The 16,435-nt window shown below is 42.2% G+C and overlaps 1 protein-coding gene across 1 annotated transcript; it reads right to left on the minus strand.

The window, feature by feature from the left end:
- Positions 1-1,177: 1,177 nt before the first annotated feature.
- Positions 1,178-11,194, minus strand: slc22a31 (solute carrier family 22 member 31). Its single transcript, XM_060071092.1, has 9 exons — positions 10,530-11,194; positions 9,478-9,581; positions 8,760-8,914; positions 7,313-7,481; positions 6,894-7,039; positions 6,543-6,651; positions 6,032-6,246; positions 2,724-2,835; positions 1,178-2,342 (listed from the first exon to the last, which is right to left on the minus strand). Exons 1-9 carry the CDS (start codon positions 11,037-11,039, stop codon positions 1,814-1,816), a joined length of 2,049 nt encoding a protein of 682 aa, XP_059927075.1. The 5' UTR covers positions 11,040-11,194; the 3' UTR covers positions 1,178-1,813.
- Between the last annotated feature and the right edge of the window lie 5,241 nt (positions 11,195-16,435).

Raw genomic sequence — 16,435 nt, forward strand, 5'->3', positions numbered from 1 at the left:
TGAGACCGTTGTCTGGACAAAGTCCAATTTCCCTTTGAGTTACTTTATGGCAGATTTAAATTCCATAGAGAGGGCTTCTCGATGCTTCTCCAGCTTAACAAGGGCGGCCATGTTTGGAACGGACCCAGCAGGCGACTAGTCTTTCTTGCCGTCTTTTCTGGTCGTTTTCGAAGCCCATTTTAGTCAATTTCAACGAAGAAGAAAATCCAACATAAAAATAAAAACAAATCCCTTAAAGTAGTCGGAGCTCGAGGAAGACATGTCTACTCCATGTCATAGCTAAGTCGGACCCAGCCAGACATATTTTTTAACACTGCATCAATGAATCCTTTCATATTGAACTCTTATGCAACCTAATCATTCCCCTCCCCCCCTTTTTTTTAATTAAAATCTATATTCTGATTTATTTATTAATATATGTACATGTATGTAGATACGTTAATGTTAGTGCTGTCAGTTAAACGCGTTATTAACGGCGTTAACGCAAACCAATTTTAACGGCGTTAATTTTTTTAATCGCGGGATTAACGCAATTATTTATTTATTTTGATGGCTCAAAACAAAGAAGCAGTAGCCGGACTGCTATGGTCACGGCAGTATGATTGTAAGTTCATCGTTTAATTGCACTAAAGGCTTGTTTTTTGTATCGTCCTGTTTTGATCAGTATATGCCAATGTTGTTATCAATGAAAAAACATTTGCACAAGGCAAGCCGATGCACTTCTCCATGTTGATTAGAGCATTAAAATGAGGACAATTAATGGGACAAAGACATCAAGGGATATTTAGCATAGACAAAATATTTGCCATTAATCGCGAGTTAACTATGGCATTAAATATTTTAATCGCTTGACAGCACTAGTTAATGTATCTATTTTGTGAATGATTTTCAGATTTATTAATTTTCTTTTCAAATAAAAAAGAAAACCTGTGACGATCAAAGAGTTTGAACTTCCACTGTCGTGACTCTTTAAATAGCTCTGGAAAGAAAGTCCCATGCAACACCGGAAGTGGCGTGACTTAGGCACTCTATGAAATCATAAATTGTTAAATGGATATCTGGATGGGAGCAGTGTGTATTCCCCGCATTTAGAGGGCAACCCAACATTTAGTCTTATGGCAAAACATAAGGTTAACTTGGTGATTTGAAGTCTCAAGGAAATTACAGTAGAGTGAACCATGATTGAGATTCAATATATTTACAGTGGAAGAATAGGATTGAGTGTATCCCAACTATAATCAACACCTACAGAACAACACACTATTTCTAACAAAAAAGACAAGACATTTTCTTTCGAAGCAACGTTGCTATTGATGACTAGCTCGTCAGGAAGTTCTGCCATAGCATAAGCATATAGCTAGCTAACACCCTTAGGCCCCGTCACTGGACAGACAGACAAACTTAGAGGCAGACAGAGGTTGAGATATCTCGACAAACAGACAAATATGCAGACATGACAACAAAATAGGAGACAAGATATATACACACACACAATTAGAAATATGGACAGACATTCAATCACAGCGGCACATAGACAGATACAGGCTACAGAAAGACGGAAAGAGACACCGACAGATGAGAGGAAAGCGATGTCATTAATTAAGTGCTCAAGTTTTGTGTACAGCATTCTGGAGGGTTCTGATGATTCTCTCTCTCATACCTACAAGAGCAAATGATGGTAAGCACAAGGATTCTCTCTCTTGTGCTGTTGAGGGGACCACCCAAAGTTCCGCTGGCTGATATTGCAAGCAGCTAGTCCTCTCTACCACACCACTGTCTGATCGGATGACGGATAATCGTCGGTCTGGACCATTCAGATATCTTCAGACATGGACAGCGAGTCCAAGAGACCTAGAGAGGGGTTGAGGGGTTGAATATCTTCTCCCTCAACGAAGCTGGAATCCCATGATCCCTCCTCAACTCGCTCGCCAACTTCCAGCGGCGGCGGTGTTGGCGATGACGACTGTGCGGGAACGGCCATCTTTAACGGTATTTCCCCCTTGCACAGCATGCGGTGAGTGGCCGTCAGAAGGCATGAGTAGCTGCTAGCATTGTACTCTGGGGGCGGAGGATTTGTGGGCAGCAGCAGCAGCAGGCTGTCCCGTTCACTGCGCAAAAGGAAGAGGGGCGGGCGGCGCCAGCTCTCGCCGTCGTCCAGCGAGTCGGGGAGGGGCTTCCGCCTGCTCTCAGGCAGCAGCATGATGCAGAGCACGGAGAGCACGGCGAAGGAAGCAAAGATGACGTGGTGCAGAAAGTAGCCGGCGTTGTTCTGGAGCTCCATCAGAGAGGAGGCGGCGATGCCCACGCAGCCCGCGGCGAACACCAGGCCCAGACAGCCACCACTGGGGGGGAGGTCAGGAGAAGGGAGGAGAGAGAGGAAAGAGGGAAGAGAGGGTGAGGTATGAAGAGGAGAGGAGTGGAGATAGAGAAAGTATGAGAAGACGAGCCGAGGAAAAAGAAGATAGGGAATGGAAAACAATTCAGCTGAAATTAAATGCACTTCCGCAATGCTATGGGCATATTGTTTCTGCAAGGTCAATGAAGCATTTGGTCAAGTTTCTAATCGTTGTTAATTCTTCAATTTAGTGCATTGATTTGCTAACATGAAAGGTTAGAGGTTTCCTTATATTGAAATATACTGCAGACGGATGGAACATTACAAACTATTTAGTATCAAATATTTAACAATGCTGCTGTATAAATACGTGAGGGAGATTTCCTACCGTATGACTGTGGGCATGACCTCGCTGGCGAAGAGCAAACTGAGCATTGCCAGGGCCTGAGAGGAGAGCAGACCCAAAACAGACAGGACCATGAGGAGACCGTCATGCAGGTCTACACACACAAAAAAAAGGTTTTCATAGTATGTCATCCAAAACATAAAACATCACACCCTACAACTACAAATTTCATTAATGCAACAAACTATCCAATTATTCATTTTTGTGTGTAATGAAATTCAATAAAGTTTTTCCATTCAAATTCTCTCCAAAGTTTGTCAGCAATCCAATCAGTTAATTAACATCTATTGATATTATTTTTTAACTTCTGTGTGATAGAAATGTAAATTGACCAGTCGCTAAGTCATGCCCCCCTGTCGTTACCATGACGAACTCAGACAAACAAACCAGACTAGAAAACACAAATATATGGAAAAATCAGCTGAAAGTATATCACAGCAGGTTTTGGAGAAGTTTTGGGCGGAAAATTATTTAATTTCTTCCAGAAGCAATCAAAAGGGAGTACAATACGCTATGGAGGAGTACATTCAAAACTTTAAAATACATGCAGAAGATGACAACCTTAAATTCAGTTGGTATTCTGGCCTGCCACACACTCTGATCCACATTACACTTTTTCTTGTCCCGTTGTGGCTTGGGAAAAGGGATGAAATGTACCCCATTCTGCAGACTCTCGGGATACCGACTGTCACATGACGTGTTACATGTACCCCAAGCATATCGTTTGAACCATGTTTTTCAACATAAATCCACCATGAAATTGTTATATTATGGCTCCTCCCTGTTGTTTTCAATGGAGTTGTCCGAGCTGATGTCCAAGTATACTGGATGCTGGAATGTCATTGGCTCATCTGCGTTCTAAGGGCAAAGCTTAGTGAGAGGTCAACTAAAAGTACCTGAACATATCCCTGTTTTCTAAGTTAAACACACTGGTCCCTCAACAAGTGTGCAAAAAGCTGTTATACATTTTTTGGCCCATTGAGCAAACGTTTTGGCAGTTTCTGCAGGTCAAGGCCAGTTCAAAAGTTATATTTTTTTGACAACCTCATTCCATATTTTAAGTGTTCCTTCTAAATTTAAGTTTTCACCTTTTTCTATTGAAAATTCCTTACCACCTACTCTGGTCCGAGGAGGAGCCTAATATAGATTTAACTCAATGTCTGTCCATCTGGCTTGATATTTTTGGGAGCACCAATATAATGTATCTGATTTGGGCAGCATTGTAATATTCTCTAAGATATGGCAGTGCTAGTCCCCCCATTTCCTTGTCTAATTGGAGTGTCTTGAATCTTATCCTTATTCCTAGCTCCTGCCCAAATAAACAGATTAACCCAAACTGTAAATTGGGTGAGATTCAGGGACCCTAGCTGGAGTCCGTGAATGAAAATTATTTGACCCGGCCATTCGTTTCCAAGATGTGATTAACAGAGTACTGAACCCCAAAAGCAAAATTTGAACACTAACAAAAACGATTCAACATATAAATTAGCGGACTTCCAAGGAAAGATGAGGCTCTCTTACCTCCTCATCTGTTACCCCGGTGGTGGGTCTGGGGTGAAGCCCCTCAATAAGAAAGGGTCATATGTTAAGGGTGGCTGGCGAAGAACAATAACTCTACCCCCACCGTCCAACGTAACGTGACTCATACGAAAAATGAACCCGCCATTCCCAGACGAAATTGAGTCAACAGTGCGAAGCCAAATTGCTATAGTTTCAGCCATTTTAGAGCCATTCAATATTATAACAATCATACCAGCTCGTGAGATATGCTCCCATTTATCTTTACTGAGTTTCTCCCCTCTGGAAACCTTGGAGTTTATCCCTCGCTCTGGCTCTCATCTTACGTTGTGCCTCCTGGGCGCTGCTGTAGACCCGGGCCCCCATGTCCCAGTGGATCGGCATGTTTGTGTACCTTGTTTAGAAAGAAATCCCCTTCTCTTAATGTTGTTTCTTCAACCCGCTGTACTCCTTGTGCGATGTGCCCACTGTATTTTCAAGGCCAAGTCCTGTGTTAGCGGCAATTGTCTTCTGAGGAGTTTCTCAATAAACAGTGTCAGAGTTTTCTTCTTCCCCATCTGCAACTCCAAAGATTCTTACATAGATTCTGCGGGAGCGGGATTCTCAGTCGGTTAGCTTGCGCCGCATGGTTCTTTGCTGCTCCAGGCCGGTGCAGAGGGCCTCGTCTCCTCCACCGCCCATCCCTCCACCGGTGCCACATCGGACTCCGCTTCTTCAACTCGTTCAGTCAAATTGTGCACTTCTGCCACGAGATTGTAAAGTTTACCGTGGATTTCTTGTCCATTGTGAATCATTTCTTGTCTCAAGCCGTCATTGTCCCCCATTAGGTCATTTTATTTGTGTTTCATCGCCTTAATTATGTCTGTGGAATCCATGCTTGTTCCGGGGCTGGCCTGGTTTTTGCTAGCTTAAGCTGCTCTGGTTTTGGGAATTTCTTCTGTCAAATCAATGACTATGGTTTTCGGCACACTTTTGTGGCTTCTGGGGGTTGTACGCTGGTTCATCTATCGTTTTTACTCTAATATATCAAGTTATCGAGTTATTCAAAGGATAAAGCACGTCTGGGAGCACAGTGTCACATACGTCTAACTGCTCCATTGACCAAATCGGAAGCCCTCCAAATTAGGTTAACAGAATTCAATGTGTTGTCTATTCAATAGAGAACCATGAGATTTGAAATGCATACATTCTGGGGAAAGTGAGATAGTAGATGCACAAGGTCTGTCCTGAGTTTCAACATTATTTGTTGGGACACCTACACTGTGCATCTTCATGTTTGGGGACAAACTGTACATGAGGGTACACGTACATTGTAGTCAAAACAGGATTGGAGGAAAACTTGCTACAAAACAGCATTGGTAACAGTTTTGTACTTACATTGTGGCATGTGTGGTCCAAACAGGATATTCGGTGACATTGTGATACATTGTGCGGATTGAGTGGTACATGTTGGGCAATAAATATTGTGGGGACTAATGATGTAGGGCTTTCAACAAAAGTTTTGTTTAGTTGACTTTCGTGATAATCAGATAGTAGTATAAATTTGTATAAATTATTGATTATCAAAAATGTTCAAAATATGACGGTTGAAAACCATATAAGGACAACTAGCGTTGGTTCGATAAGATACTTAACATTTTACACATTATGTAATAATATAGACGTTGTGGGGACTGAGCTTTACATGTGGGGACATAACATTGTTGGGAGTGAGCTTTACATGTGGGGATATACCATTGTGGGGACTGAGCTGTATATGTGAGATCACCTACATAGTGTGAGTGCCAGCAGGAGAAGGGAGGACAGCCCGGTGATGATGGCAGATAGAAGCAGGATGCTGCGGCGACCGAAGCGGTTGACAGTGAAACAGAGGAAGAGGCAGCTCAGAGCTCTGGTGAGGACCCTCAAGAAGTAGGTGAAGTAGAAGTTTGTGGTAAAGCTGGGCAGGTTCCTTTTGAAGCAATACTGTATACCTGTCCCAATAAAGCTGGAGAAACAGGATAAGACAATAGTGAGGGAAATCTAGGGTGAAGGTAATGCTGTTGAAACTACAGGTTTTATAGCTAATAAAACAATGATAAAACACCTCAGAAGCATCTTAAACATGTTTAACTCTAATTAATGTATATTATTTCTAAAAGGGTCCTCAAAACCAGTGCTGACTTCTGGACAGTGCTGGAATTCTGAAAATCTGGATGGAAAAGGGGACATGGCTTTTAGATGAGAGCCAGTTAAAAAAAATAATAATAAGATTAAGATGTAGGTGAAGAAGAGGATTCTCACAGAGTGAAGCTGAGAATCAGACAGTTCCTCCAGACGACACGGGTCTGTCGGAGCTCCAGGACTGTGTGGAACTCCGGCTGGCAGTTGTCCCCATACACAGAGTCCATGTCTGGGGAGGGGGAGGGAGGTAGGGGAGATAGGGAAGGAGATAGACACAACAATTAGACAGACAAAGGCAAAAAGAGACAAGAGACAGAGTGAGAGAGACAAGTGACAAAAGAGAGCAAGATACAAACAAAGAGACAAGAGAGAGACGAGAAACAAAGAGGAAGACAAGAGAGTGATCTTTAGCCGTGAAATCCTTAAATTCTCACTTTCTCAGAGCGAGAGCGTGAGCGTGTGGATGTTTACCAGCCAATAGGCGCTCCCCCGGCTGGTTCTCGTCTCGGAGACAGAGTGCATTCCCGGAGGAGAACATCCGGAGGGACCTCTTGGCCTGGTGAAGCTGGGAAGTGGACAGCAGCCAGCGGGGAGACTCTGGAAACACTGACTCACAACTGGGGAAGCAGGAAGCAGTAGGCAGGAAACAGGAAGCAGTATTTGGGAAATACGAAGAAAGACAGAAAACTATGAAACAGGTGAACAGGAAAATGTTTGAGTTGCAAGTTTTAGTTGGAGGTTAAAAAAGCACTTTGTGATTGAATAGTAGTTAATTATACATGCATAACATAGTTAATTATTGCTATGCTTATCTAGGCTTCCTTGTTATTGTTAAGCCAAGCTTCCTTGCTAATGCAAAACTAGGCTAGTAAGTGCTAGATAGCGCTGACCACCAGTAGGAGAGCAGCAGGATGAGGGGCAGCGTCGCGACGGCCTGGAGAATTTTCCAATCACGGCATAGGACGACTAAAACCGGCAACAGGAGCTCTGCCCCCACCCCGAAGAACCCACCGATCATGGCGACTATTAGGCGATTAGGGGGGTCGCACACCTCCAGCCCTGAGGAGAGAAGAGACAGTGTGGGATGGAAAATCCATGTTATTTCACTTGAATAAATTAAGCTTTGTTTTCTTCAGGTTGTGTCATCTAGCCACCGCATGTGTCAGTGTTTCCACCCGCACTGTAGAACCCGCCTTGACTACCAATGTATTGGGAACAAAAAAGTATATATTATGTAATGTATATATATATATATATTTTATTGTTTCTAAATTATTATGCATTAACAAGTACAAAACTCTAGTAGGGAATTCCCTCACATGATGTATACATTGCGGCGAGGGGGTGAACTGTGTTAAAAGGCTGTGGGAAACTAGATTCTGGGCTCACTCACTACTAGCAATATCTCGATCAATAAACGAAGAAATCGCCACGGCAATTGGAAGATGAGATGAAAGAACAGAGAGGAAGATGGGAGAACAGATAGAAAGATGAGAACAGAGATACAGATTTCTTGGAGGGAAAAGTAGTGGCTACTTCCATTTAAAGAAGGCTGTTTTGGGATTATTTGGGCTCGCCATTCCTGTTTCACGTTGACTCACTTGTGTCGTTGTGTGTCCGACTATGCATGCTTTCAAATATGTGTAAATAACACCCGCCCAACTCTACCTCTGATTGGCTTAACGTGACATGTTACTCTACCTCAGCCGATCGTTTGTCGTTAATGCAATTGTCTTGTGCCCACTAATCAAGGAAGAACAGTAAAGAGAGAGAGAGAGAGAGAGAGAGAGAGAGAGAGAGAGAGAGAGAGAGAGAGAGAGAGAGAGAGAGAGAGAGAGAGAGAGAGAGAGAGAGAGAGAGAGAGAGAGATCTAGTGGGTCTGAAGAAAAAACTGCTTCAATTATAGTAACGCGCCGCATTTTTTGGAAGTAACGGTAACGGCGTTATATTGATTGGAAGAGTAATCCGTTACTCGTTACTGAAAAAAGTAATGCCGTTAATAATGCCGTTATTTATAATACCGTTATCCCCATCACTGCTTGAGATAAAGGAAATGGTGTATTCGATATAGGTTCTGAGCCCCTTCATGAGATATAGTGAGATATGTAGAGGGTGTTGTGGATCAGATATAGGATGTGGGAACTAACTAGAGATGAAGGTTGGTAATCAGATATAGGTATGGGAACTAACTAGAGATGCAGATATCAGATGATGTATGACCTTACTGAAGGTATAATAGATGTGTTTTAGGATTTGAAGAAATAGGATTTGGGACCCTACCTGAGATATAGTGGGTGTACTTTAGGATGTGTATCAATATAGGATGTGTGACCTTACTAGAAATATAGGAGGCCAGCAGGACCCCAGCCAGCATGGCTCCCTGTGCCAGACGCAGCAGGAGAAAGACCACAGGGTTGTTGGCGATGCAGAGTGCCACGCCCAGCACACTGCTCAGACTGACGGAGATTAGAAACCCCCGCCGACGACCCACCCTGGGGAGACGAGCACACACAGTGCAGCAACAGTCAAAAGCTACTTAACACAATAAGTTCAATAAGCAGTTTCTGAAGGATTGGCCAGAACGTAAGGCTATTCATGATTAACTAAAACTATTTAGTCATTAAGCAGAAGGAAGAAGGAAGCAACCCTAAAACCAGCATATTAATGTAAAAAGAGATCTGTCTGCTTCCTTGAGCATCTGGTTCAAGGGAGGTAGAATCTTACCATTGTGGTTATTTCTTGTGATTAGCCAATAAGCTGTCACTATTACTAACAATGACTCAACATATTAATATATATTGCTTTTCAAGCTACTCAATGCACTATACATAGTGAGTGAGTGGATATCACACCTCTTCCACTAACAGTGAGAGGTGAGGAATCATTAGAATAGCGACCAGGGGACCATCGGTTGACCAGGTTGTTACAAGAGCCAGGGCATCCAGGACACCACGCTAACAGCCCTGTGACCTTAAGTGACCAGGGCGAGTCAGGCCCTCAGTTTAACATCTCATCTGAAAGACAGAAACTAGTTGCAAAAATCAGAAGTCCTCACCAGTCACACAGCGTCCCCAGAAGAACATATCCGAAGATCCACCCTGCCATGAAGCAAAGGTGCTGCAGAGGAACCTTCCAGTAGTCTCCGCACACCAGGTCCCACTGCACAAGAACACAGGAAGACATCACATCATACAGGCAGTAGCAGATAGTAGTAGACACAAGAACTACTGTTTGGCTGGAGTCAGTTACTGAAAAAGCACGCTGGACATCTTCGCTAACAACGCACACAGACACATTGTGTGTGATTTGTTGAAAAGTGAATCAAGTCCCTGTATGTGGAATTAGAAAGTCTGCTGACAGCGTTATTGCATTAAACAAAGTATGCAGCTCAGGGTCAATGACTCCTACTTCCTCCAAATCCAACTCTCGCTCCTTCTCACTATGGTTCTCATGCTCTCTCAACATATTTACATGTAACTGTATGTTTTTATAGTCATAGAAAAGAGGTACTTTAACTTTGTTGTTTGTTCCTACACTGCAAGAGCTGCTACGTGTTTAGCATTATACATATTTCCATTGAGAAATAGACAATGGGAAACACTAGCAAGTGGTGCACTTTCCAGCTATAACTGTGAGGTTGGAGAGGATAAATATTTGTGCTGTCAAATGTCCTTATCACACATTGTGTGTGTGTGTGTGTGTGTGTGTGTGTGTGTGTGTGTGCGCGTGTGTTTGTGTGTTGTGTGTATTTAAGCGGTGTATCACAAGTGGCTGTGTTGCTTTTTACCAGTGAGTTTATGGATTTACTTCTAGGTAAGGCAGCTTAAAGTAAGAACGATAGCGAGGGAGTGGTGCGAGGTTTTGGTTGTTAAAATTGAATCGAAGAAGTCGGCGGCTCACGCTGATTCTACCACAGCGGGACGCCAACCAGCGAGAGGACTTGGAGCGACGACGCAATAATTCAGAGTAATGCAGGGCGGAAACTAACGACCCTGGAATTAGTTTATCTGGGATCTCCGATTTGATGACCATGCCTAGTTAGGCTACTCTCAAAATAAACAGTAGGCCTATGCGTCCAAATCTCTGCCCGTCTATCGATTCTCTCACCTCTGTCACGTAGTTTCTGTTGAGTCCAGCAGAATGTGTGTACTCCCATCCCCTGGTGCAAGACACCTTCTGCTTTGGGAGGTTCTCGTTAAAAACCGAGACATTTCTCGGGTATTTAAACAGTTGACAGTGGCTGCGTCTGCTGCCGTTGACCCAGGGGATGGTGATGTTGAGGTACCCTTGCTTGGAGTAGTTGCTGAATTGGAAACACGAGGGCAGCAGCCGAGGGTCCGGTTTGCAGTGGTACAATTCCGGTATCAAAGTGTAGAAAATGTCGCAGAAAAGATTCAGCATGACCGCAAAGGTTGGGAACCAGCTGAACAAGACTACCAGCCGGTTGAACTTTCCATAGCCGCCAGACCTGGGATACACCTTGGTCTCATAGTCCATGTTGAATAGAACACTGATGGAGCCACAGACAATCCGCTGGGAAGAGCTGCCACACGATGCACATGTAGGAGGACCTGGAGAACAGCTTCCCAAGGGGCGGGAGTGAAAGGGGATGTTCATTAATAGACCGGTTGGTCATCTCTCGTCTTCGTTAGAAGGACCGCTGTAGAAAACAGACCCTGGATAATTGGGTCAGACAACTGAGAAAGCGTGTTCCCCACTTAACCAAATATGTTACAACGAGGTGATAATGTCTTGTGTTAACTAATTTTTTTTATATACTGGCACACAGTGTTAAGTTACTTCAAAAGCGTAATACATTATTTATTACTTGTAACTGTCATTTCAAAGTAATTTGTTATATTACAATATTACTGTCTTTGAATTGTAAGGCATTATACTACTTTTACATTACTTTTGCATTACTTTCACCAAAATAACAGGAAACATGGATTTGGTGTTCTCATTAGATCTTCTTGTGTTCAATGAAGCTCATTACACAGCAGGAGGTGATGTGGTATGGCATAATGACTGAGCTAGATTTAAGGCTAAAAGTACAATGGTATAACAGATACCATTGGTCGTAGTTATGGCTCATCATGGTGCAATACATTTTATAATAGAAATACTATAACTTTAGGAATTAATATTGAAATTAAAAGCTAGAGCCTACTACTGTAGATTGTAAAAAAAAAAAAAATGTCTTGACAAGATACACAACCCTTTTTAAAATTGTATCCCTTTATGTTATTCACAAAGAATTCACAGCATAATGGCTATTGCTTCTGTGGGGCTTAAAATGAAAATTAAAGTGGCTATACATGCAAAAATGGAAATAAAAGTCTTAACAGATGATCTGTTACTACCAAATAAATAAACAGAGGTAGCATGCAGCCAAACAAGGCTGGTAAAATTTACTTATGCGGTTCTATGGTGGGGAGCTATCCCATTCACAACATACTTTACTTTACTGAAATACCCGTTAAAGCGCCACAGAAGAAGGCGCTGAAATCACCCATCTCCAAGATGGTTACGTTTTGGGGTGAGTACAATAGTCCCGAGACTGAAGTTTTTAGACTGGTGCGCTGGATGGTGTAGGTGCATTGGTACGGAGAGCGATTATTTTAGTTCTTGGTAACCGATGGAGGCTTTCCATCACAGGGGCAGAATCCTAGTAAGACGTTACCTCTGTTTCGCCTGACATGGGTGCATCAGCCAAGGTACAGACCTGTTCATCAAGAGAAAAATACCTCCTCACTTGGAGTGGCCGCGGCAGTTTCAGGGGCATCAGGCAACCGTGGTGAAGTTAGTTTGATGTTGGATATTCTACCGATATTCGGATATTAATTTCCTAGGGAAAACGGCTTTTGCTCAATAGCTTCAGTTATGGGACCCAGACACCCCAGACCAATGCAGAACTGTCCTGCTATGTGGTACTAACAAGATACACCTCACCTCACTAAAAATTCATATTTTGCACCTCCTATTTCATTTACATTTTTTAAGAATACCATTAATTTCCTATGGAAAACAGCTTTTTGCTCAATAGCTTCCGAGTTATGGGACCCAGACACCCAAGACCAATGAAGACCTGTCCTGTTCTGTGGTACTAACAAGACACACCTCATTAAAAAAATCATATTTTGCACCAATTTTTTTTCCCTTTTTCAAGAATCCCATTAATTTCCTATGGAAAATGGGTTTTTTCTCAAAAGCTTCCATGTTATGGGACCCTATCACCCCAGACCAATGCAGAACTATTCTGCTAGGACATTCTAATCAAACACGCCTTAATATATGTTTTCCCACTTTAATTGTATTCATTTTCTAAAGCAAAATGCAGAGCCTTTCTGGTATATGTGTATTTTTTGTTAATTTATTAATTAATTGTACTCTTTTGCACCTACTACTTCATTTACAATATTTAAATAACACCCTCTTCCAGATATCAGAAAACAGAATTTTGCCTTACCTTCCAACAGGGGCACCAGCATGAGCTTTGGAATGGAACAATTGTTTCATTCAGAATTTTGTTGCTGTTTTTCATTGACCATTTCATTATGTGAACTTACCAAAATAAGTTTTTGCAAATTATATTTTAGCTTCAGACTAGGAATGCGCGATATAAACGATATACGATATAAACGATAAAAAATGGCCTACGATAGAGATTTTAGTTATATTGCTCTATCGCGATAATGTATGTTTGACGCGATCTATCCATGACTCGCGAAATATAAAGAGCCACGAGCTGCAACCGCCTGCAACGCATCGTCCGCGACCCGCAAATTTTAAAAAGAGCCATGAGCTGCAACCAGCTGCATCGCATCATCCGCGACACGCGAAATTTAAAGAGCCACGAGCTGCAACCGGCTGCAACGCATCGTCCGCGACCTGCGGAATTTAAAGAGCCACGAGCTGCAACCGGCTGCAACGCATCGTCCGCGACCCGCGGAATTTAAAGAGCCATGAGCTTCAACCGGCTTCAACGCATCATCGTCATCTAAGTAAATATGGCTGAAAGCGAAACGGAGGAGCTGGTGATTGCTCTCATTTCATGTTCATTTCAAAATTATATGCGTTCATTTTCCACTTATTGTTTTATGTTTTAATAGCAAGTATCTGTGCACACACTTGGAAGATTTTTCTTTATTTAAAATAGCCATGCCTAATACTGGACGTATTTCCCTAATTCACAGTATCCGTTTCTTTATTAACAAGACACCACCAATTTTTATTTCATTAAGAGAAGTATACGTCATTACACAGAAGATTTTTTTTTTTTTTAAAGTCTCTGCAGCTACAACATTATGTTGTATGATTAGTTTTGCACAATAAATGTTCTCAAAACGACATACATTTAGCAGTTTAGCTTTCCTTAGAGTCTATGTAACCTGTTCTGAAATGGTTCTATTATGATTTATATATCGTGATATATATCGTTATCGCAATAGGTTGCATGTATATCGCAATATGGATTTTAGGCCATATCGCCCATCCCTACTTCAGACCTTTCTGTAATTTTTCCTTCTTGCAATCCATGGCAATGAATGAGACTATGCACCGTATAGGTGTAAAGCGATTCTCAGTCAATGCAGCTGGTGTGTTTTATACACACTTTTGGTAACTAGGCATTGATCTTCAGTCATTACAGTATAGCCTAGGGTTAAAGTAAGTAGAAGGGATCCAATATGAAAGTTTATATGGCTGTAACCAGAGAGAATAGATGAAATGGACATGTGTGTGTCTCTCCACCCCTGTGTCATCCCCTGATGACACTCAGACTAGATGATCTTCAGACCAAGCCACAAAAAACGTACTTGTCTGATCGTTCAATACCAAGTTTATTTGCCTGTAAGAAGCTATAAAATATGGGGGCAAAGCCACTAAACAGGAACTGTGTTAACATCTTAGCAATCTAATGACACTTCAAAACAAAACCTGGCGCTTGGACGAAGCACAATTTTCCAATGGAAAATATTTCGTCCTCAACCTTGTCATCGGCATAAAACACACAGCCATTGCCTTTTCTTAACTTCCTCTAACTTCTTGTTGTCCATGTTTAAGCAAAGGGTATGGAACCATCGGTCACATTTATCACACTGGAGCTGTTGAATTGAAAGAAGAATAGATGATTTATTCATGTACATGACTTTGTCACTTGGTTAGACACTTAGGTTTAACTGGTATGCCACCAGCATTGGGGAAGTTACTTCATTACTTTACTTTACTACCATGTGCGGAGTAAGGCCTTATGTCACTTGCTACTTTTGCGTTACCTGACCCTCCAGGTGAATTTAATTGAATTGAAATGTCCTTAAGGGGCAATTTGGTTTACAACAAGTAAATAATAATAATAATAATAATAATAATAATTTACATTTTTATAGCTCCTTTCTCAAACCCAAGGTCACTTCACATGGAAATGAAAATACAAACAAAACAATACAGAGAAAAGATAGAGCTATGTGTTTGGAGTGGAGGAGAAGTTATCATTAAACAGAAAGTTCTTGAGATGTGCTTTGAAGAAAGGAAGAGAAGGACAGTTAAGCAGGATCCAGTTGTATGGTGCGCCCAGCCGTACGAGTCGTAAGGTGTAGGGCTAGGCTACATCTCCCAGCTGTCTTGCGGCATTTCACAGGGGCACGTCCCCTTTTGGTCACAAATAAAATATGAATTTTTAGTGAGGTGTGTCTTGTTAGTACCACATAACAAGACAGGTCTGCATTGGTCTGGGGTGTAAGGGTCCCATAACTCGGAAGCTATTGAGCAAAAAGCAATTTTCCATAGGATATGAATATCTGAATATCTCTTGAATATCCATCATCAAACTAACTTCACCACGGTCATCAGGCATCAGGGCTGCAGGCTCCGCAGTTGGAAGGCAGCGGCACTCCGTTGTACGGAGGAAAGTGATGTGGTCTCTTCTGGTTTCCTCTTTTACACAGCGCAGCTTAAACTTGGGGAGTGAGACGGAAGCCAGTAGCGCAGCTTTGGAATCATTGTAGCAGCAAATCGAGTTTTGATTGCTCCCACAATAACCTCTGGCAACCCAGTGGTCACACTGGGTTAGCTCCTAGCCAAAAAGAAATCTTGGTGAGTTTTCTCAAGTCAATAAAAAACGGTTCACAAAGTAAACCATAAGGGTATTCCATCAACCAAGCTAAAGGCAAAGGCGGGACTACAGGTATGTTTGAAAAAAGGTCTACAGGTCTACAGAAGATGCCATCAAGCACTGCTCTCCACAGTCCACTCTCCCACCTTGAACACCAAGGGAGCTGTATGAGGATGTTCAATATTGAGTAAAAATGTATGTATTAATGTTATATAATATCCCTTCCCCATACCATTGATCTATATTTTACTGCTAAATTAAATTCCCTGGTAAAAACATGTCCTTGGTATATATACACATAAAAAACTGCCTAAAATCCAGATTTCTGTCATTCAAAAATAAGAAAATCTCATATAATTAAGGTTTTACATGATAGCAGACACATGCAACATAAACTACAGTATTGCATGAAGAATATACTGACCTAACTCTCTGAACTTGGTTCTTGGCCTACTTACAAATAATATCCTGTAGTATGCAAACCCTTCACCATTAGTCGGTCGTGCTCTGGTGCTCCAGGACTTATTTACAGAACACGGCCAAAAGATGTGTGGCCTCCGGATGATATTATGAATCCGAGCCCTTGCGATACATCCACTGTAAACACTAGGGCACGGTACGGTGGCCGCAAGCTGCTCAGGGCCACACCCCCACCCTCCTCCTTGACCCGCCTCTAAACAACTGCACGTTTGTGGAAAGCTCATTGTGGGACTGGCTCATAGTGGCTGTTATGCTGCACCAAGGCTGAACTTCAAATACTGTATTAGGGGCCCAACACCTATATTAAAGCATCCATAAAGTAGCATGCCATGGGACCTTTAACACCCAAAACACGTCAGATAAATCGATTAAATAAAATATTTTCAAGAATGGGAACGAGGATCATAATCTGCACAATTTC

Source organism: Gadus macrocephalus, chromosome 14 (genome assembly GCF_031168955.1).
Source record: "Gadus macrocephalus chromosome 14, ASM3116895v1".
Lineage (NCBI taxonomy): Eukaryota > Metazoa > Chordata > Actinopteri > Gadiformes > Gadidae > Gadus > Gadus macrocephalus.

Excerpts from the sequence above, each read along its gene's own strand:
- slc22a31 (XM_060071092.1), bottom strand. The coding sequence starts at position 11,039 with ATGAACATCCCCTTTCACTCCCGCCCCTTGGGAAGCTGTTCTCCAGGT. Across the intron at positions 8,915-9,477 it reads CTGGGGACGCTGTGTGACTG|GGTGGGTCGTCGGCGGGGGT; the intron begins GTGAGGACTTCT and ends TCGTCTCCCCAG. Across the intron at positions 2,836-6,031 it reads CCTGCTGGCACTCACACTAT|ACCTGCATGACGGTCTCCTC; the intron begins GTAGGTGATCTC and ends TTGTGTGTGTAG.